The sequence below is a fragment of the Athene noctua genome, chromosome 27 (genome assembly GCF_965140245.1).
Source record: "Athene noctua chromosome 27, bAthNoc1.hap1.1, whole genome shotgun sequence".
Classification (NCBI taxonomy): domain Eukaryota; kingdom Metazoa; phylum Chordata; class Aves; order Strigiformes; family Strigidae; genus Athene; species Athene noctua.
Genome location: NC_134063.1, coordinates 7,810,376 through 7,834,528, shown reverse-complemented (window position 1 = coordinate 7,834,528; position 24,153 = coordinate 7,810,376). Strand labels below are relative to the sequence as shown.

General features: G+C 65.2%; 3 protein-coding genes across 4 annotated transcripts; all 3 read left to right on the top strand.

Moving 5' to 3' along the window:
* The first annotated feature begins 200 nt into the window (after positions 1 to 200).
* TPGS1 (tubulin polyglutamylase complex subunit 1) lies at positions 201 to 2,244 on the top strand. Its single transcript, XM_074927946.1, has 2 exons — positions 201 to 550; positions 730 to 2,244. The coding sequence occupies exons 1-2, from the start codon at positions 201 to 203 to the stop codon at positions 1,259 to 1,261; spliced, it is 882 nt and encodes a 293-aa protein (XP_074784047.1). The 3' UTR covers positions 1,262 to 2,244.
* Positions 2,245 to 3,042: 798 nt separating this feature from the next.
* On the top strand, positions 3,043 to 8,511 carry CDC34 (cell division cycle 34, ubiquitin conjugating enzyme). The gene is made up of 5 exons (XM_074927863.1): positions 3,043 to 3,343; positions 6,073 to 6,159; positions 6,667 to 6,764; positions 7,042 to 7,176; positions 7,646 to 8,511. Exons 1-5 carry the CDS (start codon positions 3,167 to 3,169, stop codon positions 7,854 to 7,856), a joined length of 708 nt encoding a protein of 235 aa, XP_074783964.1. The 5' UTR covers positions 3,043 to 3,166; the 3' UTR covers positions 7,857 to 8,511.
* Positions 8,512 to 10,518: 2,007 nt separating this feature from the next.
* Positions 10,519 to 22,877, top strand: BSG (basigin (Ok blood group)). Of its 2 annotated transcripts, XM_074927770.1 has the most exons (9): positions 10,540 to 10,666; positions 14,389 to 14,736; positions 16,238 to 16,394; positions 18,054 to 18,142; positions 18,606 to 18,733; positions 18,913 to 19,186; positions 21,319 to 21,343; positions 21,647 to 21,717; positions 21,905 to 22,877. In XM_074927770.1, the coding sequence occupies exons 1-8, from the start codon at positions 10,594 to 10,596 to the stop codon at positions 21,702 to 21,704; spliced, it is 1,152 nt and encodes a 383-aa protein (XP_074783871.1). In that variant the 5' UTR covers positions 10,540 to 10,593; the 3' UTR covers positions 21,705 to 21,717; positions 21,905 to 22,877. The 2 variants fall into 2 exon arrangements, with proteins under 2 accessions (XP_074783873.1, XP_074783871.1); XM_074927772.1 differs by lacking the exon at positions 14,389 to 14,736 and having other exon boundaries at positions 10,519 to 10,666.
* Positions 22,878 to 24,153: the final 1,276 nt, after the last annotated feature.

Below are 24,153 nucleotides of genomic sequence, written 5' to 3'. Positions count from 1 at the left end.
GGGCGGGGCACTTGCCCGGAGTAACCATGGCGGCCGCGGCGCCCCGCCGAGTTACAGCTGCGGGGGCGGTGCTTTCGCCCACACGCAAGATGGCGGCCCGCGGCTTCGCCCAATCGCCTGCCTTCCCGCCTCCCGATTGGCTGCCAGTGCGTAAGATGGCGGCGCAGGAACTTCCGGCCCCGGCGGAACCGCTGCCCAAGATGGCGGCGTACGAGAAGCGGCGGGCGGCCGCCGCCCCGGCCCCGGCCCCGGCCCCGGCCCCGGCGGCGGGCAGCGGGCTGGCGGAGCCGGGTGGCGCGGCGGCCGGCGCGCTGGGGAGCGAGGCGGAGTTCCTGCTGCGGGCCGGCGTCACCGCCATGGTGCGGGAGGCGCTGCTGAAGGTGCTGGAGGCGCGGCCCGAGGAGCCCGTCTCCTTCCTGGCCGACTACTTCGAGCGGCTGGTGCTGGGCAGCCCCGGCGCGGCGGGCGAGGCCGCCGCGGAGCTGCCGGGGCCGCCGCAGCGCCTGGCGCGGGCGCTGTGGTACGTGCGCCTGGCTCACCACTCCCACAGGTGCGGGCGGCGGCGGCGGCGGCCGGGGGGGGGCGGGCGGGCGGCGGACTACAGCTCCCGGCGTGCCCCGCGGCAGCGGGCTCCCGTCGGCGGGCGGGCGCGCGGGGCACGCCGGGAGCTGTAGTTCGGAGCGGGTGGGGGTGAGGCCGCGTGTCTGTGTCTGTGCCGTGTCGCGACAGGACGGCCTTCGACAGCAACGCCGGGGCGGCCTACGAGGTGCTGGGCGCCGGCGGGCGGCGGCGGAAGGCGGGCGTGGACGGGCGGCTGTACAGCGAGCTGCTGCGGCGCATCTGCCAGCACGGGGGAGCGCCGGCGGAGGCGGCGGCGGCGCTGCTGGGGCGAGTCCGCTGCCGCGACCACGAGGCCGTGCCGTTTGACGTCTTCCGCTACGGCGTCCTCACCTGCTTCGTGCTGCTGGAGTTCGCGGCCAAGGCGGACGCGCTCTTCGGCGTCCTGGACGGCGGCTCCGGCGCCGCCGATGGGAGGGTCTGCCAGGCCGTGCTGCGGGCGCTGGAGGACGCGCTGGGCGCCGGGCACTTCCCTCTGCCCAGCCGCTACTTGGAGGCGGGCTCCAAGCTGGGGCCGGACGGGCTGGCCCTGGCCATGGACCGGGCGCTGCAGGAGAGGAAGCTGGGCACCTCCATGAGCAGGGAGGAGTTCCTGAAGAAAGCCACCGCCTTGTTCGTGGCAAAAGTGAAGCCCGTCGAGTAACACCCCGGTGGGAGCGATGCTGAGTGCGTCCGCTGTGACCTCCGCGATGCTCCGGGCAGAGCCGCTCGCACAAAGGGGGCTCCGGACCCCGGTGCTGAGCTGGACGGCGGGTACGGTGGGTGGTCAGGCGCTGTCTGGAGAACCCGGGTCTGCCCGATGAGAGATTCCCGATTTCCACGCTCCCTTCCTTGTTCCGAGCGCGACAGGCGCCCAGCCGCCTCCAGACGCGTCCCCACCCGCTGTGCCTCTCCCAGCCGTGGCTCCTCCGACCCAGCTGGCGTTAGTAAATCTCTTTTAGGTGTTAACTGGGAACTTGTAAGGAGGCCTGTAACCTATAGGGCAGCGTTAGTTGTTAAAAATGAGCCAGGATGAAGTAAACGTGGGGCTGGACCTCCAGGTATCCTGCAGATCGTCCTCACCCTGACAGTCTCGTGTTTTGCAGCTTCAGCGGGGAACTTTGTTTCTGCTTTTGGGTTTGTTTCACACCTGCCTGTGAAGCCGGGGGTGACACTCCTGTGAGGAATCACAGGTAGAAAAGGGGCTGAGCCAGCGTGAGATAGAGCGTTATGTTATTAAGCAAGAAGTTTTAAAGGCACAGCAGATGAGAAATGGCCGGCTGGGAAGCGAACGTCCCCGGGCAGGGCTGCGAGCTGGCGAGAGCTCTGCCAGCAGCCGAGGCGCGAGGTGATGAGCTGTCCCCGCCGCCCGCTCGCTCCGTGTTTACCCAACTCTCCGCCTCTGGCCGCTGTGGTCTAGACTCGAGATCAAAGCTCGTGCCTGAGCGATGAGTTCTTGAGCGAAGCTGCAGAGCGCTACGGGTTCAGTAATGGTTTGGGATGAGACAAACCCCCTCCCTGAGGTCATAGTTTGCCTTTGAACAGAGATGCGTGTTGAACCATGTGTTATTTATTTGAACCTGTGTTAATTATTTATACTGTGCAATTACTGGTTTACTGTAAGACATTAAAGCTTTTTACTATTTTTTTAGCGGCCAATTTCTTTACTGCCTGGCAGCGCTTGGTGCCAGGAGCAGCCGCAGCAGCGCGTGGGTTGCCGAGGCAGCCTGACCTCGGGGTGATGGCAGCAGCCTGCAGCAGCCCCCCGGGGGAAGGTCCGGCCGCGCAGAGCACGCGCAGCCGGTACCGACACACGAGGGGCTGGGAGCAGGATGCCCCGCGCGCTCGGGGGCGTCTGTGGGGTTGAGAGGATGTTTGGATCCTTGCGGGCGGGAGCGGCGCTACCGGAGCCGGTCTGGGCGAGGCTGCGGGTGGCGGGATGTGACGCGGGGGGAGGCGGGAACCGGCGGTGCCGGGGAGACCGTCTGTGCCGGGCCCGTGCCAGAAGCCGCCTCTGCTGGAGTTCCAGGTGCCGCCTCGTCAAACGCCGTTCCAGAGGCGCAGGAACCGCGCCGGGCGCTTCCGCCTGGTGGGCACGGTCACCCCGTGGGGCGTCGAACCCTTCGCTGGCGCTAACCGCCGGTCTGAAGCGGCCGCGGCACCGGGGCCCGGGGGGGTTTAGGGGCTCAGCGTCGCCCCGCGGGCCGGGAGGCCCCGCGCCGGCCCGAGGGACCCAGCACGCGCCGCGCCGCGGAGGCTGCCGGGAAGGAGCCCCGCCCCCCGCCGGCGGCGCTCTCTGATAGGCGGGCATCATCGGGGGAGGAGCCCGCTCCGTGCCACGCCCCCAGCCCCGACAGCGCGCTCTGATAGGCTAGCGGCGCCCGTGTGGGAGGGACCTGCGCTGGCCCCGCCCCGCGCGGGCGGACTACAGCTCCCGTCGTGCCCCGCGCGGCTGCGCTCGCCGCGGCCGCGGAGCAGCAGGACCCGTCCCCGCCGCCCCCTCCGCGCCCGCCGCTGTCGCGCCTACGCCAGCCCCCGGCTCCGCTCGCGGCCTGCTCGGCTCCTCGGCATGGCGCGGCCCCTCGTGCCCAGCTCGCAGAAGGCCCTGCTGCTGGAGCTCAAAGGGCTGCAGGAGGAGCCCGTGGAAGGGTTCCGGGTCAACCTGGTGGATGAGGGGGATCTCTACAACTGGGAGGTGGCCATCTTCGGCCCCCCGAACACCTACTATGAGGGCGGGTACTTCAAGGTGAGGGGCTGGGGGCCGCGGGGGGCGTGCGGTGGTGGGGAGGAGCGAAGTCTCCAGGAGGTGAAGCTCCGGGGACTTGGGGGGACCTGGTGGGCGGAGGCGGGAGATGGGGTGAAGGCGAGTGGGTGACCTCGGGGGGGCGCGGGGGGGAGGGTGCCCTGGGAAGGGGCCGCAGGAGAGCGGGGAGACCCTGAGAGGGGGTGTGGGGGGGTCCGGGGGGTGGCAGGTGCCGCCCTGCGCTCCAGGGGTGACCTGGGTCAGTGGCTGCACACCGCGGGGTCACCGGGGCCGCGGGAGCTGGGGCGCTCCCGGGGCGTCTGCGGGCGTAGGAGAGCTCTGGGTGGCGGCTGTCCCCTCTTCTGGGGGGGTCGGGGCCATCGCCACCAAACCGGGGGGAAGAGACAAAGGCCTCTCCAGTGCCGGCGCGGGCCGAGCGCGGCGGCCACAGCCGGGTGGGGAGCGGGTGTTGTGGGTTTCTTCGGGCTTTGAGAGGGGGGAGAAGGTGTCTGCGGCCTGACTGCTCAGCCCCGCGGGGAGGATGTGTATCTGCTCGTCCCAGGTGTTGTGCAACCTGCGTAGCTGTTTTCTTCCTCTTTCTCATCCTCCCTCCTCTGCCAGCTCTTCTGTCCTCATCCTGTTGCTGGCAGGGTGGGGATGCGCCCGGGGTGAGTCACCCCGAGGGTCAGACGTGCCCCAGAAGCCGGGTGGTTTGTTTTTTCCGTGGAGCGGGCGGGCAAGTCCGATGCTTCAGGGTCAGGTTTTATCTCGTTGCTGAAATGGAGTCTCTTTCCGTAGCCTCTTTTGGCACGAGGCCCTTTGAACTCTCACCCTTTCAGCAGCTCATGCTCACGGGTTGTGCCCGAGAGCTCCTGGGCTCAGCGCACTTGGGTGGCCGTAGGTGAGACTTTGGGGCGCGCGAAGGGGCCGAGTCCTCTTCCAGCTCCTGGTAACGTCGGCCTGTTTGTGCACGGCAACGCGGGGTTGCTTTCTGAGCCCCCTTTCGGGATTGCTTTGCCTCTGGCTGGTTTTGTTTTGATCCCCTCTGGCACAACAAAGGGGATTATTCTGCGGAGTTCAGCTGTTTGGCCGGAGCCCAGCGCAGGGCCGCGTGTTGCTGTGTGTGTTCACGGCCCTGGCCTGCCTGAAGCTCCACGCACACACAGAACGTCTCCAGCCCCAGCTGCCACCTCGCCTTTCCCTCTTCCCACCCTTTGTCCCGTGCCACGGAGCACGGGGCGCTCAGACAAGGGGCCAGGCGAGAGGTGATGGGCGTGGGGACGGGCCCGTCGTGGCCGGGGGCTCCTTGGACTCGCCGTAAGATCAACCTGTGCCGGGGCCAGATCCTGCAGGGTGGGAGGGGGCGGCGGGCAGAGGCCTGGGAGGACAGACCTGTCTCTGCCTTCCACACTAATCCTTTAATGGCCATTAGCTGACGAGTGGCTTTGGCAGCGTTGCCTATTGTCGAGGCTGTAATTCCAGAACCGTCCGAAGCCTGGTTTGCAGTTACGTCCCGGAGGGGGCCCGCGCCGGGCTCGTTCCGTGGGGGAGCAGCGCTCCCGGGCCACCCCCGGCAGAGCTGGGGCAGTTCGCTCTGTGGCTTCACCGATCCAGCGTCTGAATTCCCGTGAACACGCACTGAGGGAGCAAGAAGTGTCCAGGGCGTCGCGGCGTGTTTTAAACCTTCGCTGTTTTTCGTTTGTTTCTGGCCGTTTTGGGGTAGTGGCTGAACCTCGGTCTGGAGGTTTCCTTCCAGAGCCTGGGAACACCCCAAAGCTGAAACAGTCGCCGCGGGTTGTGCTGCCCCGGTCCTGGTGGGACGCCGGGGGCTGCGGCGGCAGCTCTCGGGGCGGGGCGGGGGGTTGCTGCACGTCTCCGTGCCGCCCCAGCCTCCGTACCCGGCGCCGACAGCGGGTCTGTCTCTCTGACCTGCCTGAACACTGTGTTCTTCCGCGGCCGTCGCGCGCGGGAGAGGCTGCGGGGCCGGGTGCCGTTGCCGCTGCTGGAGCCGTGGGCTGCAGCGTGATCTTCGCCTGCTTTTATTTTTAGTGCCTGAGCTGCACGCTGCGGCCGCTTTTGACTTGGTCTCTTTTTCCAGTGGTGACAGGCTATTTTTAGAGATTCAGTGTGTTAATCAGAGCACTGAGCACCTGATGCTGCCCTCCCTGTGAGCTCTGAGGGGTAAACAGCCTTTTCTCCGGTGGCGTGGCCATCGCGTGTCCCTGACAGCAGGACTGGGGGTGGCCCCAGGCTCACGGTCTGGCTCCCAGTGCCGCTCGGCTTGGCCAGGCCTGTGGCCCCCAGCCCCGTCTGCCCCCTCACAGCCACGAGACCCTCGCCCAGCCGCTGGTCGCCATCCAGAAGCCCTCGGGGTCATCACCCTGGGAGGGGGCAGCGAGTGTGCAAGGGGTTTGCCACACCAGACCTGCGAGCCGCCGCTGCGCTCAGCCTGGGGCCTGCTGCTCCCTCCGTGTCGGGGAGCACCAGTTTGGCACGGCGGGGGAGAGGTTACGGTGCGGGGCGGGGGTGAAGGAGCTGCGGCAGCTCGCGGCCCGTTGCTCGCCTGCCTGTGTCTTGCCTGCGGGGCCGGCGGGCGCGGAGGCTCCGTCTCTGCAGGAGCACGACTGGGCTTGGCAGAGGTTTCTTGTTCCTGCTGGTGTCGGGAGGTCTGTGGTTTCCTTCCCTTCCTTCTCACGAGCCCACACTCACTTCTCCTCGTTGTTTCCTTGCAGGCTCGTCTCCGGTTTCCCATCGACTACCCCTATTCTCCTCCTGCCTTTCGGTTCTTAACCAAAATGTGGCACCCCAATATCTACGAGGTAGGTCACCTGGGAGCGCCTGGGGCATCTTGGGCGGGCGGGGGCCTCTGCTGCGTGGCACTGGTGAAAACACCAGCCTTTGTCTGGCACTGGCGCACGGCCTTGGAAACCCAGCGCCTTTGGCATTTAGTGCCTGGCACGGGAAACACAGCTAACGAGCTTATGACAGCTGGCCTCGTGTGCCGGAGCTGGTTCCAGGGCAGCCCGGCTTTCCAGGCTTGGAGGCTCCACACTTGGCTACCAGCGGGGCCGTGCCTGTGCCAGGGGTGGACGCAGAGCGGGCGATGTGTGTGGCCCCGGGGCCGCGTGCTCACTGTGGGTCGCTGCCCGCAGGGTGGGCGGGCGCCGGGATGGCCGTGCTGGGGCCTGAGACAGCCGAGGCCTGGGCAGCCCCGTCCGTGCCGTGCTGGGGCTGGGATTGCCTCAGCGGGCTTAAGCCAGAGTGGCAGGGCAAGCGGGCTACGGGGGCAGCAGCTCCTGAGGATCCCGTTTCCCTTGTGTTTCCAGACCGGTGATGTCTGCATCTCCATCCTCCACCCGCCGGTGGACGACCCGCAGAGCGGGGAGCTGCCGTCCGAGCGGTGGAACCCCACCCAGAACGTGCGGTGAGGGCAGCGCGGGCGGGGGCTGCGGGCGGGGGCCGCGGGCGGGGGCAGCAGGCAGCTGGGCACGGCCTGCTGCGCCCGGAGCCTGTGCCGGTGCCCGGAGGTGGCAGCGTCTGGCGCTCGGGCTGGGTGCGTCGCTGAAGAACAACAAACGCGCCCGAGCCCTGCGCTGCCGTGCCCGTCCCGGCCGCCCGCCCTGGGGCAGACGCCAGCCCCGGGCTCGTGGCTGCGCTGGGACCCGCCTCGGCTCTCACCTGCCTCTCTGATCCGTGCCCAGGACCATTCTCCTGAGCGTGATCTCGCTGCTGAATGAACCCAACACGTTTTCTCCAGCCAACGTGGACGCCTCCGTGATGTACCGCAAGTGGAAGGAGAGCAAAGGGAAGGACCGGGAGTACACGGACATCATCAGGTGTGTGCTGAGCTGAGCCCAGGCTCAGGCCCAGGCCCAGCAGCACTGTCGAGGCTCGTGCTGCTGTGACCTTGTGGGACGTGGGGGACGCTGAGGGCGTGTCCTGCCCCGAGTCCCACCTGCAGGCTGGGAGGGGGAGGGTTCTGGCTCAGTGTGGCTGTCGGGAGAAGCTCGGCTGGGTCCTGAGCCCGGCTTTGCTCTCGGCCTAAACCTCAGCCCTTTCCGGCTCTGGAGCCGGGGATCCAGGCTCGTAGCGGACGCGGTGCTGTCAGGGCTGTCTCAGGGGACACGTGGGGCTCCTGAGCAGGGGGGCGCTCGGCACAGGGACACACCAGTAGCCGCGTTGGCTCCCGCTGCCCGCCCTGCGCTGCCCCTCGCCAGCCTGGGCGGGCGGGTGACGCGGGGCTGGGGCATGAGGGGGGCCAGGCCGGGCCGAGCTCCGTCCTCACCCGCCGCTTCGCACCCCCAGGAAGCAAGTCCTGGGCACGAAGGTGGACGCCGAGCGGGACGGCGTGAAGGTGCCCACCACGCTGGCAGAGTACTGTGTGAAGACCAAGACTCCGGCCCCCGATGAGGGCTCAGACCTCTTCTACGATGACTATTACGAGGATGATGAGATGGAGGAGGAAGCAGACAGCTGTTACGGTGATGAGGATGACTCTGGCAACGAGGAATCTTGATGGCCCTCTGGCACTGCAAAACTTACTATAAACTCCTGAATTTTACCTCAGCTAGGACAAATTGGTTTGAATTTAGGATCTGTCAGCCCTGAATTAACTCTCTACCTCGCAGGGAGACTGTTCTGCTGTCGCAAAGGAAATCCCACCGCTGTCTTTGTAGAAAAAGCAAAAAACTAAACCCCTATTTTATAAACGTCCTGGGTCGGGGGGGGCTGGGGAAGGGGGAAGCTGCGCTGGGGCCTCCAGGAATCTGCAGGACGCGGGGAGCTGGTGGCTCTGCCTGGACCAGGAGTGACCCAGAACCCGGCGGTGGCCGCCCGTGCCCTGAGCGCCGGCCCCGCGTGGGAGGACGGGGCTGGGGGGGCCCGAGCTGGGACCTGGTGGCTTGGGGGGGTGGAGTGTGTGAGCCTGGGGTAGCTTTGTGTGGCCTTCGGGGGGCCCAGGGTGAGCCCCCCCCACCCCGGGGCTGGCTCAGGGACCCTCCTGCCGGTGCCGTGTTGGCCGGAGTGGGGCAGGACGCGGCGCTGCGGGGCCTGGGGAACGGCTGGTTGTAGTTTTTAACCAGTTGGGGAGGGACGGGGGGGTAGTTCTGAGTCTTTCTGCTTCTGGTTGGTTTTGGGTTTTGGTTTTTCTTTTTTTTTTTTTTTTTGAAACTATTTAATAAAGTACTTCAAGGGAAGGGCGGCGTGGTGCGGGGTGAGGCTCTGCCCTGTCCGGGGGCTGGCTGCTCTCCCAGCGCGGCTGCTGGGGTGCGGGGGGGCCCTGGCTCCCGCAGCACCTTTCTCCCCTCTCCCCGGGGGAGCGGGCGGGGGCTGCCGGGCCGGGCGAGCACCGAGCCCCGGCTGCTGCCCCGGGCCTGCTCGGTCTGTGCCGGCGCTGGGCCGAGCCCTCGCAGCCCCCAGCGCCGCGGGGGGGTTCTGGGGGTGTTTTTCCCTCTCGCTCCTCCCAGCCCGGCGCTGCGGCGCAGGACGGGCCCGGGCAGTGCCCGGCGGGTGCCCGAGGCTCTGGCGGCTGCTCCGAGCCGGGACCGGCTGGGCCGGGGAGCTCCGGAGGCCGCGGGGACAAACCCCGGCAACCGCCGGACCAGCGGGGCTCCTGCCCCCGCTGCCCCCCGGCAGGGCCCGTGGAGGGGCAAGAGCTGAACCGGCCCCGGCCCGAGTCGTGTGAGGGAGGGTCAGGGCCCGAGGGAAATGAGGCCAAAAGGCGAACGGGATTGTTGCCGAGGTCACGGAGCAGCAGCAGCCCCGGCTGCGGGTTCAGGGCCAGCCCCCCCCGTCCCTCCTGGGGGGCTGCTCCCTGAGCCCCAGCAGCTCCCCCGGCCTGGCTGGTCCCGCCCGGGGGGGCCGAAGGGCCGTGCCCCCCCCCCCCTGCCTTCGCGGGCGTCCTCACCCCGGCCCGGCCCCGCTGGCGACTTCCCGCTGCCCTCAGCCCCCGCCCGGGCGGCCGAGACCCCCCGGGATGGGGCGGTCTGGAGGGGGCCGGGGGCCGCCGGGCTCTGCCCCATTTCTGCACCGCGGGAGCCGCGTCCGTCCAGCGCGGGGGGAGCGCGGCCGCGGATGGGAGGGGGCGGCCGGGCAGGACGCGCGGGGCGGACCTGGCTCGTGGGGTGAGAAAAGCTCCGGGAGGGCTCAGCAGCTTCCCGAGAACCGGCAGATCCCCGCGGGGAGCGCGGCGGGGACCGGCGCTGCCGGCCCTATTGTTTCGGCTCTTCCTGCCCCCGCGCCCCCGGCGCTCCCCCTCGTCCCCGGGGGCCGGGCTGCTCGGGAGCCGGTGCCCGGGGTGGCGCGGGGGGGGTTTGGGACGGAGCCGCTGCCCCGCGGAGGCCCCTTTGCCCCGGGGCTGCAGCACTTCGGTTACCGCCGGCCACAGCCCCCGGCGGCATCGGGCGGCCCCGGGGGGGCTCCCGGCCCAGCGTCCCCCCGGCCCCGCGGAAGGTTCCGCCTGGGCTGAGCCCCGGGGCCGGGCGCGTCCCCCACACCCCGGGGTGCCCCCGGCCACGGCCTCTGCGCCCCGCGAGCGGCGGCGGGACGGGGCCCGGTGCGGCCGCCAGGCCCCGGGCGTGCGGCACCGGCGGTTCCCCCCGGCCCCGGCCCCGCCGCTCTTCGCGGGAGCCGTTGTCGGCGCTGCCGGTTCCCTCCACACGCGTCCCGCCGGGGGGTGGCGGCTCCGGCCCCCCCGCTCCCCCCCGCCGCTGCCCGCGATGCACGCGCGTGGCCGGGGGAGGGCGCGGGGGACGCAGCCTCCCCTCGCCTCGGCGGGGCCGGGAACTCTCGCGAACGGGTTTTACCCCCCCTCGGCCCGCGCCCCGCCGCCGGAGCTCCCCGCGGCCCCCCGTCCGCCCCCCCGTCCGCCTCCCCGCTGCAGCGCGGGGCGGCGGCGGCGGCGCCGTTCCCCGGGGCCGGGCCCCCCCTCCCGCCGCCGCCGCCGCCGCCGCTCCGGTGCCGATAGGGCCGGGCCCCCCCCGGGCCCCCCCGCCGGCGGTGGGCGTGGCCGCGGCGGGACCGGCCCGAACCGGCTGCGCCCGCGGGGGGCGGGGGGCGGCGGCGGGCGCTCCGTCAGCGCTCCCTCCCGATTGGCCGTGCCGCGCGGGGTGGGCGGGGCGTGTCGCCGTCGCGCCGCGCCATTGGCCCCCCGGAGGGCGGGGGGGCGGGGCCCTCCCCCCGCGCCCGCCCCCGCCGCCGTGACCCGGCGCCGCGCTTATAGCGGGCGGCGCGGCGTGGGGCGGGCGCGGGCGGAGATGGCGGCGGGGCTGCGCGGGATCACGGCGCTGCTGCTGCTCGGCGGGCTGGCCGCCGGCGTGGCGGGGACAAGTACGGCTTGGGGGGGCCCGGGGCGGCGGGTGGGTCCGCGCCGGGGCGGGGGTCCGGGCCCCGGGGGCTGCGCGGCGCCGCGGCGGGCCCGGGGGTTGGGGGGGCGGAGCGGCGCTGGGGCCGCGCAGGCGGCGGCGCGGTCGCCCTGCGGCCCGGCACGTCCCGCGGCGGGCGGGGCCGGGGCGGGGGGGTTGGCCCCGCGGCACGGCCCGGGGGACTGGGGGGGGTGGAGGGGCCGCGCTGCCCGGCGGGGGGGTCCCGGGGGGGTGGGGGGTGGGGGGGGGAGTGTGTGTGGTATCGGGGGGGGGTCCCGGCCCCTTGGCGCGGTGGGCCGGTGTCCCGCCGTCCGCCCGCCGCTCCCGGGCCGCCCCTTGCCCCCGCCGGCGCTTCCCGCGCCCGGGTTTGTTTTTCCCTCCGTAAAAAAAAATGAGCAAGTTTATTCCTCGCAGCCGCTTCTGGGGTTTCCGGGGCTTACGGGCGGTTCCAGCTCCCCGGGCCTTAAACCCTTAAAGATGTTCACATGATGCTTAAGTTGATAATCCCCTAATGAGGGAACAAAGCGCCGCGCTGGCGGCCGCAGTCGCCGCTTCTCGGGTCCTTGGAGCCCCCCCGCGGGCCGGGCCCGCCCGCGGCCGCAGCTCCGGCTGGTTTCTGCCCCCTCGAGCTGGCCCGGAGGGGCCGCGGGCGAGCCCCTGGCGGGGTCTTGGCCCGGGGGGCTCCGCGCTCTCTGGCTCCGAGCCCGAGCGGGCGGTGCCGGGGCAAAAGGCTTTTTCTTGGCGAGCGGTGGCCGGCGCTGGGGGCCCTCGGGGGCTGTTCCTGGTACCGGACTTAATTCAGCGCAGCGGAGGTGGAGGGGAGCGGGTGGGGGATGCTGAAAAATCCAGAAGGTGTTTGCTGGGGGGGGGGGGGGGGCGGCAGGGAGGAGCCTTCCCCGAGGCATCACGGCGCAGAACGAGAGTTTCATAAATCGACCTGAAAGTGCTGAGCGCCCCCGGGGGGGCCGGTCCCGCGGGGTGCGGAAGGGCCGTTTCTGCCCTCGGGCCGGGGGCCCCGGGGGGTTGTGTCGCGCCCGGGCTGCCCCAGCCGAGGGCTCTCGCCCGGTGATGCTCGAAGACGCGGGGGGGGTCACGTCGCTTGGATTTTCCCTCGCGGAGCGGCCCCGGCGAGGGACGATCGATCCTCTGGAGGCTGCGGGAGCCCCGCGGGTCGCTGGGCTCGGGGGGGCGTCCTGAGGGGGGGCCGCCTGGTTTTGCGAAACTTCGGGGGCGGAGTAAATTTTGTAGCTGCTGGTGGAAATGGGAAGAATTGTCCGAGCCCCGCGGGCCCCCGGAGCGGACCCCGGGACGGCCGGGGCTGCCCCGAGCGGCCCCGCTCACCGACCCCGCTGACACCGTGAGGCCGCCTCCCCCCGCTCGGGGGGGTTGTTTTTGTCTGACGGTGACTTGGGAAAACGTTATCTGGGCCCGCCTGGTCCCGCAGATACCGCGTGCGCCCGCGCCGCCCCGCACGCCGGCTCCTGCCCGGGGCCGGTCCCGCTCGCAGCCCCTCGCCGCTCTGAGGGGTCCCGGCGGGTTGGTGCTGGCCGTGCCCCCGCACCCCGGGCTCGCAGGCGCTTTCCCCGGCCTCGAGTGCCCGGGATTTGCGGGATTTTGGGTGCCTGGTCGCTTTGTGTCGGGAGCAGAGAGGTGATAATCCCCGGCGCTTGCCGAAACTTTCCAGCCTGAACTGCCCAAGTGCCTCTAACTCGGAGCGAATAACCTTGCAGCAGCTTGTTTTGTCAGCATCGAATAATCACCTTGTATCTGTGAGGCAGAAAACCTTGATCTTTACTGGCTTCCATTTTAAATCAGGCTGTAGTTAAAATGGGACAGGCTTCTACAAGTGCTGGAGTCAGCTCCGTGACTTCAAAATGAGGTGGTTGGGAGTGTTTAATCACAGGCCTGTGGTGTAAAAAAAAAAAAACCTCCTCTGGCACACAGGTCAGTTCTGGCAGCGAAACTCGGTGTGTGAGGAAGCTGCTCGCAGCCGATACCCCCGCACGTCCTGCGGGACCCCTCTGACCCCCTGCTTTAACATCATTATCGGCCTTTTAGAAGTGTTTCGGCCTCAGGGGAGGGCCAGACCTCTCCTTCCTTGTCCAGGCCTGTTTATTCTTTCAGACTTTTAAAGCTTTGGTGTGTAAAAATGATTTTTTCCTCTCAGTAATGTGTAGTTGCTTTATTTTAGGGCTCCTGAGACTTACCTTGCAGACTTACTTGTGTTTTTCTTGAGTTTGGACAAACTTGGGCTTATAATACTGGTTTGTTCCTATGCTCACAGAAAACGGTCATGGGATTTCTTACTAAAGCACCTTTAGACATTCAGAGAACAAACAAAAAAATTGGCTCCCAAACCCACCTCCTTTGTGCCCGTCCGTCACGGTACACACGCGGAGGGTTGTCTGTAGCCATGAACTTCGAGTGCTTTACAACTGAGTAAATGACTCCCCTGGGAGCCATCTTGGGTGGGGGATGCTGTTGAGCTGCGGCCGGGGTGCAGGAAGGACGTGTCGCAAGCTTAACTAATTCTTCTTAAACCTGACGGAGGTTGAGTCACGGCCGTGACCTTGACGCCCGAACGATGCCTCTTCCTGAAGCGATGTGGCTGGAGCCTCCCCCCGCGGCTCGGGCCGCGGGGGACCGCTGGCCGCGGGGGGCCGCCGGCCGCTGTCCTGTGCCTGGCTCCCGGCCCAGGGACGTTGGCAGCTCAGCCTCCCGCAGCCTCGTGCCTTTGGCCAGTCTGTTTTCCAAAGCTCTTGCCGCAGGAGCGGTTTGAGAAACGCCGGTCCCAGCCTGCAGCTGCTCCTGGAGCTTTTCAGCTGTTTGTTGCTGGCGTAGCTCTGCGGCGCTATCTCGCCTGAGATGAAGGGGCGGATGTTGCCGTTTGTGTGACAACAAACGGGATGTGTTTTCTCACCTGGCTTGTAACATCTTGCAGACTCCAAGCCGTTTCTCCCCCCAGAAGAGCTGTGACCTTCACGCTGGTTTAACGTCTCTGCGGGGACCTCAGTGAGCGGCGGGAGGGCGGCGGAGGGTCCGGCATGTGCAGCGATGGGGGGTCCCTGGGCCCCCCCCAGCTCACGGTCACTCACCTCGGGTGGTGCAGCCAGGGTGAAGGAGCCGGGGGGGGGATGAGGCGCTTTTCCTGGTACAGCTGCCCAGAGAGAGGCTGCGGGGGGACTCGGGCTGTGCGCCCGCAGAGCCGAGGGGCCCCATCCCGCAGCACGGGGACGCTGGGTTTGTGGGGGGGCCATAGAGGCTGGATAGGCCCTTGCAACAAAAATTTGTCCTTGTCTTCTTCCCGGGCTGGAAGCGGCACGTGCGGGGGAAGCGCTGCAGGCTCTGGGTCTGCCCCAGCGAGCCCCCCGCACAAGGCGGCGATGCTGTCGCTGCTGTGGGGGTCTCGTCTGGGTGGTGGCGAAGACGATGTGCTGGCCTGTGTGCTCTGGGTTTGCAGCAGGCGCAGAGGGTATTGTTGGCTGGAGATGCAACAATTAAAAATAACAGCCCCGTCGGAGCTGGGCAGAGCTCAGAGCAGGGAGGGGAGGGAGGGGAGAGCGTGCTGAGCTAAGATTGTGTGTGACCTCTTCTCAGTGGCTGAATTTATTTTTTTTTTTTTTGCTTGTAGAAGGTGAATTCTTGCTTTGCACTAACACTTTGCACTAATACCTCTTCAACTCATAGCTGGTTTTATAAAGTCACCGCTGTCTCAAAAGAGACTGACTCAGGACAGCGTCGAGTTGTACTGCGAGGCGATTGGTAACCCTATCCCCGAGATCCAGTGGTGGTTTGAGGGGAACGAGCCAAATGAGACCTATGCTCAGCTCTGGGATGGCGCACGGCAGGACCGTGTCAAAATCAACGCCACCTACAACCTGCACTCCACCAGCACCATCTACATCGCAAACCTCACAAGCGACGACTCGGGCATGTACGAGTGCCGGGCCAGCAACGACCCCGACCGCAACCACTTGTCGAAGAGCCCCAAAGTCAAGTGGATCCGTTCCCAGGCGAACGTTTTTGTCATCGAACGTGAGTGGCCACGCTGAGGCCTTGGCACTTGCTCGGACACCGGTGTCTTGAGTCTCCTGCCATGCTCACCCCCGCACCCGTGTCCTGTGGCTCCCGAAAGCTCCCCTCACCCTCCCACCCCGGCTGTAGAACTGAGAGACTCCCACCCTCTGTCATCTCCCTCACCACCCGTGACTTGACCTGAACTGGCCCTGCTCAAAAAGGGTTGTGGCTTCCCAACCAAAACGCCCTTCGGCAATCCCGCGCCTTTTCCGGAGCCAAAGACCTGGAACCTGCCGCTTATTCCCGAGTGCCTCCGAGTCCCAGTGCTGGCTTGCGGAATCGAGTCTTGATTCTGCGTAGACTCTGCCCTAACCACCACTGACAAACCGACCCTTCCCTACAGCTCGTACAGCTTCTGCTCCTCTCAACAGTCGTGCTTTAAGCTCGCTTTCTTGCTCGAGATAGAAGCTGTGGGGAACAAAACCTGCTTTGAGTTTCTCTAGATGCAACCGTTTTTGAAGTGGCCGTGTCTGTGTGCGACACTGAGTGTGACGTAGCTGCTTGTCCCGTGGGAGCGGCCACCGGGCCCCTCCGCTCGTGGGGCAGGGGGCGAGCAGGGGCTGCCCTGGGTGGTAGAAACCAGGGGGAGGGGGTTTAACGTCCTCCACAGGCCTGGCCACGAATCCTGGAGTTCGCAGAGCAGCGTAGCGTAATGTGCGAGGGAATACAGAACTCCAGCAGAACCTTCGTCAGTGGAGTTTGGGTAGAAGGAAAAGCAAAATGCCCGTCAGTCCTGTGCAGAAATCGTTCCTCCCCAGAGGCTGAGGTGGGGAGGAAGGTCGGCAGCCCGGTGCCACCAGGGCTGTGTAATGGTGCCGCTAATGGCAGCTGTTTTCCTGGACGGCCTCCCGCGAGCAGAAATGCCCGAGTCATCTTATGTTGCATGATTTACTGCTGCTGGGCGCGCGGAGGCCCAGGACCTTTTGGAGTCCTGGTTCTGTGTGTTCTCCCTGGAGAAAATCTTAACTCTGATCTCTTGGGCGGCATCAGGGGATGCACTTACTGCTGGCATACAGTCTCGTTTGCTGCCCCTCACCGCGGGGTCTGGGCTGCCCCCCGTTAGGTTACCTGGGGGTGTCGGGATCCGCCCAGGGCCTGGGTTGGCCCCGGGAGCGTTGGTGGCTCCTGAGAGCCGAGCGCCGCGCTCTTGTAACCGCCCTTCGCAGGGCGACCGTTTCCATTGCTGACTGGACGCCCGGCGCCGCTGGGGCTGCACCATCGTAGGGAGAGCGGGGCCTCAGCTGGCCGGAGCACGCGGCGGCGGCCCCGCTCCTGTCGCTGGCCCGGGGCTCTCCTGGGCTGTGTGACCAGTCCTGGTAGGAGGCTGGTTGCCCAGGTAAGTGAAGGCTGTGAGGGAGACAAGGAGCTGCGGGGTTGGTACCTGTTGGAGGTTCTCAGGCAGGGACGTGACCTCTGGAATACCAGGCGTTAACTTGGGTCAATTTATTTACGCATGCAGGTCCAGACATCAAAACTCAAATAACCAAGGTTGCTGACAAGCTGATCCTCGCCTGTAACGTGACGGGGCATGACTCTGCCATCAGGGGTCACACGTGGCTGCACAACGACAAGATTCTGCAAACGGACGCGGAGTCGGCTCTTTTCACCAGTTACACGTGAGTGTTGGGTAGGAACCTGAACCGGGGGGACTGGTTTTTACCAGAGGCAGTTAATGTTTCCTGTCAGCTGAACCCAAAGCTGAGTGCTTGCAGTCTTGCTTTTAAGCTTCAGAACATAAGATGAGCGAAACAAAGTTTTGGTAAGGCCCCACGTTTCCTCCTTTACGGGGAGGAGGAGGTGAGAAGGAGAGGGAAGGGGGAGTTTTGGTAGCAAATCCCCTCCCGGTAAGAGGCTGTTCCGTTCCCAGTGGGCGCCGCTGGGCTCTGGGCCGCAGCGTGGCTGCGGCTGCTGCTGGGCCCGGGGCCGCGCCGACACCCGCGTGCCAGAGCCCTGCCCCGGGCAGGACGGCGGCTCCCGCTCCCCGGAGGCCGCGTGTGGGACGGGAGACTCGGGCGTGTGTTGTCTCTGCCTCTGGGGTTTATGTACCTTTCCAAAGTCCAACCGCTGTGATGGCCCAGCTGGGAAGCGGCGCTCGGTCCCCGGGGCCGCTGCGGGGTGTCGCCGCGGGGCCGCAGCCTTATCGTGGCAGCACAGGGAGCCCCCCCCTGCCCAGCCAGGCCTGGCTGGCAGCGACCCAGGCGCTGGAGAGGCATCATGTCCTTTTGTATCGCAGTGCCGACGTGCCTGTCTCCCCATAGCAACACGGAGCTGAACAAGGATTAAAGTATTTATAACCCAGCCTCCCTCGCGTGACCTCAATTCCTCAGCTGAGTGGTTTTTGGAAGTGGGAAGCGCCGTGCACAGCAGAACTAACAAACAGGCTGTTGTCCCGGTGCAGCCATGGGACTGAGACTTCGCCTGCCCCTTCCCTCCGTGGGCATCGCTGAGCGTAGAATGAGGTGTTTGTTGTGGTGCAGCATAATCCACTAAATCTCATTGCAGCAGCTTTACAGAAAGGAAAACGGGAGAGTTCTCCCCACTCTTGGATCAGCCCGGAGAACCCAGCCCGGGTGTTCCTTTGCCGCCCCTGTGCCTTGTTGCAGCGGGTTTTCCTGCGTCCTTCCTCGGCCCTTGCCTGGCTCTTGGAGGGGACCGCGGGGCCGCGTGGGGCGTGTGGCCGGGTCCTGGGTTGTGCGAACTCGGGGCATCTCCTGCTGCGCTTCTCGTTCTGTTGGCTTTGCTCAGTAGGGTGCTAAGCCAACAGAATCTTCTTTTAAGATGAGCCTGGGGTTTGTGTGCAAGGGGGAAGAGCAGAGTTCGCTGCCTCTGAAGCGTACGTGCGGCACCGCACCTGGTGATGGGGTGAGGTTGTGCTGGTGCTCCTGGTTTTCTTCATCTATCCTAACAGTCCAGGTCTTAGGGTTTTTTTTCCCTCTGTAGAGGCTCTGACAGCAAGAGTGCTTTGGGTTAGGGAGGGAGAGCTGCTGGTTTTCAGGATTCAGGACACAAGATCAGGAGGCCCCAGTGGTCACTGACCTGACGGACCCGTGTCAGACTTGAAATCCTGGTCTGCTGCCCTCGGCGTGTGGGGAGAGGAGGGTCGAGGGTTGGGTCGCTGCAGGTACCTGGTGTGGTGTAAGTACTGGTGCTAGAATGGGAGAAGTGGCTGTGCAGGGAGGGGACTGCTGATGCTTGCAGATGTCTGTGGGTCCAGGTTCGGTGTCTGGATCAGTCTGTTGTGCTGGACCCTTGTCTGACATCCTGGGTTTTGGCAGAATCGAGGGGAAGTTGGAGGAGCACTCCGGCATCTATGAGTGTGTCTACAAAGCAGACCCAGATATAACAGGACAAGTGAACGTTTCAGGTAACTTTGTGTCTTCTGGGTGTGGGGGGGAGTGGGGAAGCTGCGATCTCCTGAGCACTTTGCTTTGGTGTCTTTCCAGCTTCTTGAAAAGCTGCTTCTAGCCCGTGTTGGTGATAAGGCCGCAGGGCTCTGCGAGGCAGCTGCGCTCTGTCGGGCAGCTGAGGTGTCGGTGGCTCTCAGAGCTTGCCTGGATCAGCCTGCTGCTGTGGGCATGTTCCCACAACAGTAATGGCTCCTACCTGGTGGACAAATCTCTCTGAGCCTGTCTCGGGGCAGGTTGATGTGCTTTCCTCTAGGGAAAGGCCAGGCAATGGCCGAGCGGGGGAATAGACCCGCTAACACATTTCTTAAGCCAAAGTCAAGCTTTGTGGATAATATTGCCTGATTCTGGCTAGGTGGGCTGCAGGAGTACCGTCTCCTAGGTGTTTCCTGTGAGGTGTCTGATTTTCTTTTCTGGCCGTAGTTTCACCCCAAGTGATGGCCTACAAGAAATCTGAGCATGGGAATGAGGGGGACACCGGCGTGCTGACCTGCAAGAGTCCCTCCTTCCCCCCTGTCAGCTTTTGGACCTGGTACAGAAATGGTCATGAGGTAAGTGCTGAGGTTTGCTCTTTGTCCCCTCCTGCCAACCCTGCTGTCCGCAAAGAGGTGTCGGAGCTCGTCTCCTCGGAGCGAGCTGGTCCAGAGCCCCTCAGCACCGTGGCGAGGAGGGTTTCAGCAGCGGCTGCCTCGTGTCGGCGCTGCCCTGAGCACTCCGTCCCCTCCCTCAGCCCATCGTCAATGGTTCTGGTCGATACATCGTCAAGTCCAGTGGCAACAAGACAGAGTTACGCATCCTTAAGCTGAACATCGAGGAGGATACAGGCGACTACCACTGCAACGCCACCAACAGCTACGGCTCTGGTAGCGCTGTCGTCAACTTGCGCGTGCGCAGCCGCCTGGCAGCACTCTGGCCCTTCCTGGGGATTGTGGCAGAAGTCCTCGTTCTTGTCACCATCATCTTCATCTATGAGAAGAGGAGGAAGCCAGATGAGGTTCTTGATGGTAAGAGGTGCCTGGGGCTAAATCTTTCTGGGGATGCTGAGTAACTTGTAGGGTGCAGGCAGAGTGTTCTAGAGAACCTGGCGTGCCCTCTGTTGGAGGGAGTTAATGTGAGGGAGGGTGCTTGGGGTGCTGCTTGTAAAACCAGGGTAGTCCTTTACCAGGCTACTTTAGCTGTGAAGTTGCAGGTAATTGCACTGTTTGACAGCCTCCAGCAAGCTGGGCTTCTGGCTCTGGAGGGAGATAAGATCCAGCGCAGGTCGGCCTGACCTTTTGTCTCTCCGGTTCCTCTGCACTTTGCTCAAGTGCCTCATGCCGGTGTCTGGGGGACTGGGTTTCCTTTGGCAGCTGACGCTCTGGAGGAGCCGATTTCTGGATGGGTCTTGGAGCTGTTCTGGTGCTCTGGCAGTGGCTCCACAAGACCAGGCTCAGCTTAATTCAGGTTCAGTTCATGGATCTGTTTTCGGTCCTCAGATCCACACATCCTGACTCTCTGGGACTTCCTCAAAGCCTAGCGCTATCTTTAATCTGCTCTGGAAATATCAGCCCCTCCCTTTCCTTATCAGTAAGAATCTGCATTGTGTTAGCCCAGCTGCCCCTCCCTTATCTGATCCAGTTAACAATGAAGTGTAAATGTTGGTATCCTTCCTGACCCAGAGCCCTCTGCAGGGAACAGCACATCAGGTGGGCCGAGCCTGGGAGGTGCAGGAGGGACTCGATAACCCTTCCCTGACCGCGGGCTCGGAACTCGCCTCGGGGTGGTTTTCCCAGGCAGATGCTTTGCCCTCTGACCCCCTTGGCTGGAAGGCAGATGTTGTCTTAAGCTGCATCTTCCAGCAGAAAAAACTACAGCCCGAGTGTTGAGTGATCTGGCTTCTGCTGGCACCGGCCAGGTGCGGGTCGTGTCGGTCTGACCCGTGGGAGCTGCAGCAAAGGCTTCGAGAGACCGAGACGGGGCCCTCGGCTGTGGGTGAGGGTGCAGCGCCGCACCCCTTCGGGAATCGCCCACGGCTTTGCACTTCCCTGGTGTGAAGGGCAACTCTGTCCCCGAGAGCCCCTCTGGGAGGAGGCGGCAGGGCCCGCGTGGCCGGGCAGCGGCTGCTCCCGTTACCTGGTGTCGTTACGGTCGCGCTGTGGGGACTCTGGGGGGGTGTTGGTGTCCTGGCTGGTGCCACCGTTCCACCCCCCTCCTCTGCCACTGGGTCTGCCTCACATGTCGCCATGGAAGATCGTTTCAGCGTCCGTGAGCAGATCTTGGTGCCCGAGGCCCTCCCGGCGCTCGGAGCGGGGTCCTGGCCTGTGGAGGGAGGATGAGGAGCCTCCTGCTGGAAGGTGGCGGGTGCCGAGGGGCCGGTGAGCGGCCCCAGGGCTTGGCGCTGTTGGCAGATGTTTTCTCCGCTGTGTTTCCCCGCAGCAGGGATGTGGCGAGCAGCGCGTGCGTTTTGGCTTCACAAGGCAAGGGAGGGAGGGGGTCACAGCCTCGCTCCCCAGACGTCCTTGTCTGATCCCCTCTGCCCGCTCTCGGGGTCTGCTGGGACCCAGGGGCCAGCGGGCCGTGGCGGGGGGGAGCCGCAGGGCGATGACTGCGGCCGTGCCGCCCCCCCGGTGGACCCGGGGCTTGTCCCTGGTTTTAAGTGCTGGTGCTGAGGATACCCAGGGTGCGAACATCGGACAGAAGTTGCCCGGCAGCAGTCCTGCTTCGGAGACTCCCCGATGTTTCCCCGCGTAATTCTGGTTCTGGGGCATCTCGGGTTGTCCTGGGCTTATGGAGCTGCCAGACCTGACCTGCTGATTGGGATGGGGGGGGGTGTGACTTAATTATCCTCTGAGCCAAGGCTGCCCTGTGCCAACACAAGCCACAGGAGCTTATGTCTAAGTTTGTGCCTAAGCTTAGACAAGAAGCAGCTTAAAACTCCTGCAGAGGGGGGTGGTCTGGGGTAGCCCCGGCTCTGCTAGGCCCTGGCGAAACGGGAGCCTGTGGACCAGAGAACCTTCGGGTTCAGTCTGTGCAGGCGGGAGCATCCCGTAACCCCTCAGGGATGCAGCCCCCGGGGTTTTAAGAGGTGGCAGAGGCTTCTTACGCGCTCTTCCCTGATTCTGTTCTTTCTTTTTCCTGTGCTGTCCTGAACGTGAAGATGATGATGGAGGTTCTGCACCACTGTAAGTACTTTGCTTTTTCCTGTTTAGCCAGGCTTGTACTGCCAGGTCACATCCCCCCAGGGAATCTGCTCTGAATATCAAAACTAGCTGGTGTGGGAATAACGCGCTGGCTCGCTGGGTGGGAGACCTCCCCCCACCCCGGTGTGTGTATAAATCACCCCAGCCGGGATGGCACCAGTGCCCCAAACTGACGCTGTTCTGGTAACTAATCTCGTCTCGGCCATCTCTCCGGACCTGAGTTACATCAGCGGGGAGGGTGTGGCTCTGCTCGCTCTTCCCTCACGGCCCCTTTTCTCTTTCCAGGAAGAGCAACGCCACAAACCACAAGGACAAGAACGTCCGCCAGAGAAACGCGAACTGAGAGCAGGGGCCAGGTGGGTGCCGCTGCCCGGGCAGGGCCGAGCCCGGGGCTGTGTGTGGGACCGGGAGCGCGTCTGCCCGGAGGGGCGGGAGGGTGCTGGGCTCTCCTGGGGGCTCCGACGTGTGGGAGGGTCGGGGCTGCCCCGTGGCCTCGCGGGTGCAGCTGGGTTATCTCACGGGCTTTTCTTTCTCTCCTGCCAGGTGACACGTAGATGAGGAATTCATCTGGACAATTCTGTTTTCTTCTCATTTTTTTTTTTGTAAAATAGCACCATGAAATATTCTAGTGCGTCCTTGCGATTCAGTTAATTCACTTTCTAAGGAAACTTATGTTGTAGAATCTAAAATACACTTTTTTTTTAAAAAGAGTTGTGGGAGGGTTTTTCTACCTGTAAATGTAAGTCCCTTGTTTCTGGTAGTTTAGGTCCTGGGCTGTCTCTGTCGGAGGTTTCTTTGTGTTGGTGCGGAGGGGCTGGGTGGGAGCACAGCTGGGATCTTCCTCGCCTCTGGGAGAGCAGGGTCTGTTGGGGAGGGCCCTTCTGAAATACCTCCTTGCCCCCCCTCGGGGTCTGGGGCCCTTCGGGGAGCTGTGGGCGAGACCCGAACTCGCGTGGTGTGGGCAGTGCCCCCGGCAGGGCTCTTGCCCTGCCCTGATGCGTGGGCCTGGGGGAAGCTGCTTTGGTGACCGCCTGGAGCTGACCCGGCCTGACCCCCGGCTTGGGGAGGTGGTTCTGTGTCTGGCAGGGGAGCGCCAGGGCCCCTGCGAGCCACGGGGCCGGGGCCACCAGGCACGTGTGGCTCCTGGGGAGGAGCGGGCGAAGGACGGTCTGGGCCCATGCCACTGCCCCGACCCCTCGGCAGATCCCCCTGGGCTCCTCCAGAGCTGCTGCGGGTTACTGGGACAGCCAGGAGCCCCCCTTAGAGCTCAACACTGGATGAACATGTTAACTTATTTCAGGGGGTGCTGGTGTCTCCCCAGTAGCTGCAGCGGGGCGGGGCTGGGGCGGTTTAACGGCGTGTTCGTGCGTTCTTGTGCTTGCACCATCGCGATGTTTGCGTGACAGGAGCCTGAGAGCAGGCGGACGCTCAGTGCAGTCTAATACCTTTATTGCTGGGTAGCTTTGAACTGTTCCATCTGTTAACACACTTCACAAATAAAGATGATTCCTCTCTCTTTTTTTTTTTTTTTTTTTTTTTTCTCCCCAATCTTTGGACTCTGGTCTCTCCTGGCTGGACCCTGCCTTGCCCGACCTGCTGACTCATTTCAGGCTCCTGGCGTGTAGAACACCACGCTGGGTCTCTCAGTTTGGTGCCAGCTCTGGCTGCAGATCCGGGGGTGTTCGAGCCGTGGGGAGGGGAGCTGAGCCCAGCGGTGCTCTGCAGAGCCTGGGGGGTGCTGGTCACTGGGGACAGGTGTCCCCTCGCCGCAGCCTTCCTCAGCCTCGTGGGGCCGAGGCTCAGCCCCAGCCTCCGGGAGCCCTCGCAGAACAGGCTGCTCGGGTGTCTCGACCTTCCCTAAGCAGTTATTTTTCTTTTTCCCTGCCCTTTCCTGGGGGGAGAGCCAAGGTGCAAGGCCTCTGCTGCCTTTGTGTGCAGTGTGGTGCCTGTGGAGAGGACAGACGATGCGGAGGGGGGTCCCTCTCCTGCAGCCTGTGCTTCTGCCCACGTTCCTGCCCTTGGAGCGAGGTGGGGAGGCCGCAGGCTGGAGAGGAGCGAGCCCTGCCTGCCCCGGCCCTGCCGACCGCGTCAGCCGTGGCCATGTGGCCTCTCCCCGTAGCCAAACACTCTCCCCACCCAGGAAGGGGTAATTATGGAGCGTGGCTGCTGGCAGGGCTGTGCCCAGGGAGCTGCAGCCTGCGGTGTGGTGGCCCGGGGGTCTGGTCCCTCCCGAGAGCGTTTCTGCCGCCCCGGTGTGCCGGCTGGCGGGGCAGCGTGGCTCTGCGGCACGTAAGTGGGTTATGCAACCCCTCCCCAGCCAGCCTCGTGCTGGCGGGTGCCGTCCTGGTGAAAAATCAATGCATGGCTTAATTTCCTTGATGAGGATTATGGGTCCTGCCTGACCCGGCTCTCAGGCCGCGGCACAAAGCACCGCTTGTGCCTTTTGTTCGGTGGGCGAAGATCCTGGGGGGGGACACGGGGCAGCATCGTGCTCCCCCACGACACAGCCCCAGCGGCCCGAGGCGTGAGCTGGCCTCTGCCGGGTGCCCCACTCCGGCCCGGGGGGCAGCGGGTGCTCGGGCACCCCCGGCTGCGGAGGCCGCCCGGCGCCCTGGGGGGAGCCCGGAGCTGCTGCCGCCTCCCCGGGGCCTCGCGCCTTCGCTCCGGCCTCTGCAGCCTCCGGCCCAGGTCAAGCCGCCGCGTCGGGGGCTCCCCGAGGGCTGGGGGGCAGCGACACCCCGGGGGGGCGGTTTGGGGAAATGGGCTGTCGCGGGGGGTTACCTGAAGCCGCG

Coding starts and splice junctions, on each gene's coding strand:
- TPGS1 (XM_074927946.1), top strand. CDS start 201: ATGGCGGCGTACGAGAAGCGGCGGGCGGCCGCCGCCCCGGCCCCGGCC. Junction 551..729: donor CTGGCTCACCACTCCCACAG/GTGCGGGCGGCG, acceptor GTGTCGCGACAG/GACGGCCTTCGACAGCAACG.
- CDC34 (XM_074927863.1), top strand. CDS start 3,167: ATGGCGCGGCCCCTCGTGCCCAGCTCGCAGAAGGCCCTGCTGCTGGAG. Junction 6,160..6,666: donor GGCACCCCAATATCTACGAG/GTAGGTCACCTG, acceptor TTGTGTTTCCAG/ACCGGTGATGTCTGCATCTC. Junction 7,177..7,645: donor GAGTACACGGACATCATCAG/GTGTGTGCTGAG, acceptor TCGCACCCCCAG/GAAGCAAGTCCTGGGCACGA.
- BSG (XM_074927770.1), top strand. CDS start 10,594: ATGGCGGCGGGGCTGCGCGGGATCACGGCGCTGCTGCTGCTCGGCGGG. Junction 10,667..14,388: donor CGCCGGCGTGGCGGGGACAA/GTACGGCTTGGG, acceptor TTCAACTCATAG/CTGGTTTTATAAAGTCACCG. Junction 18,143..18,605: donor AGGACAAGTGAACGTTTCAG/GTAACTTTGTGT, acceptor TTCTGGCCGTAG/TTTCACCCCAAGTGATGGCC.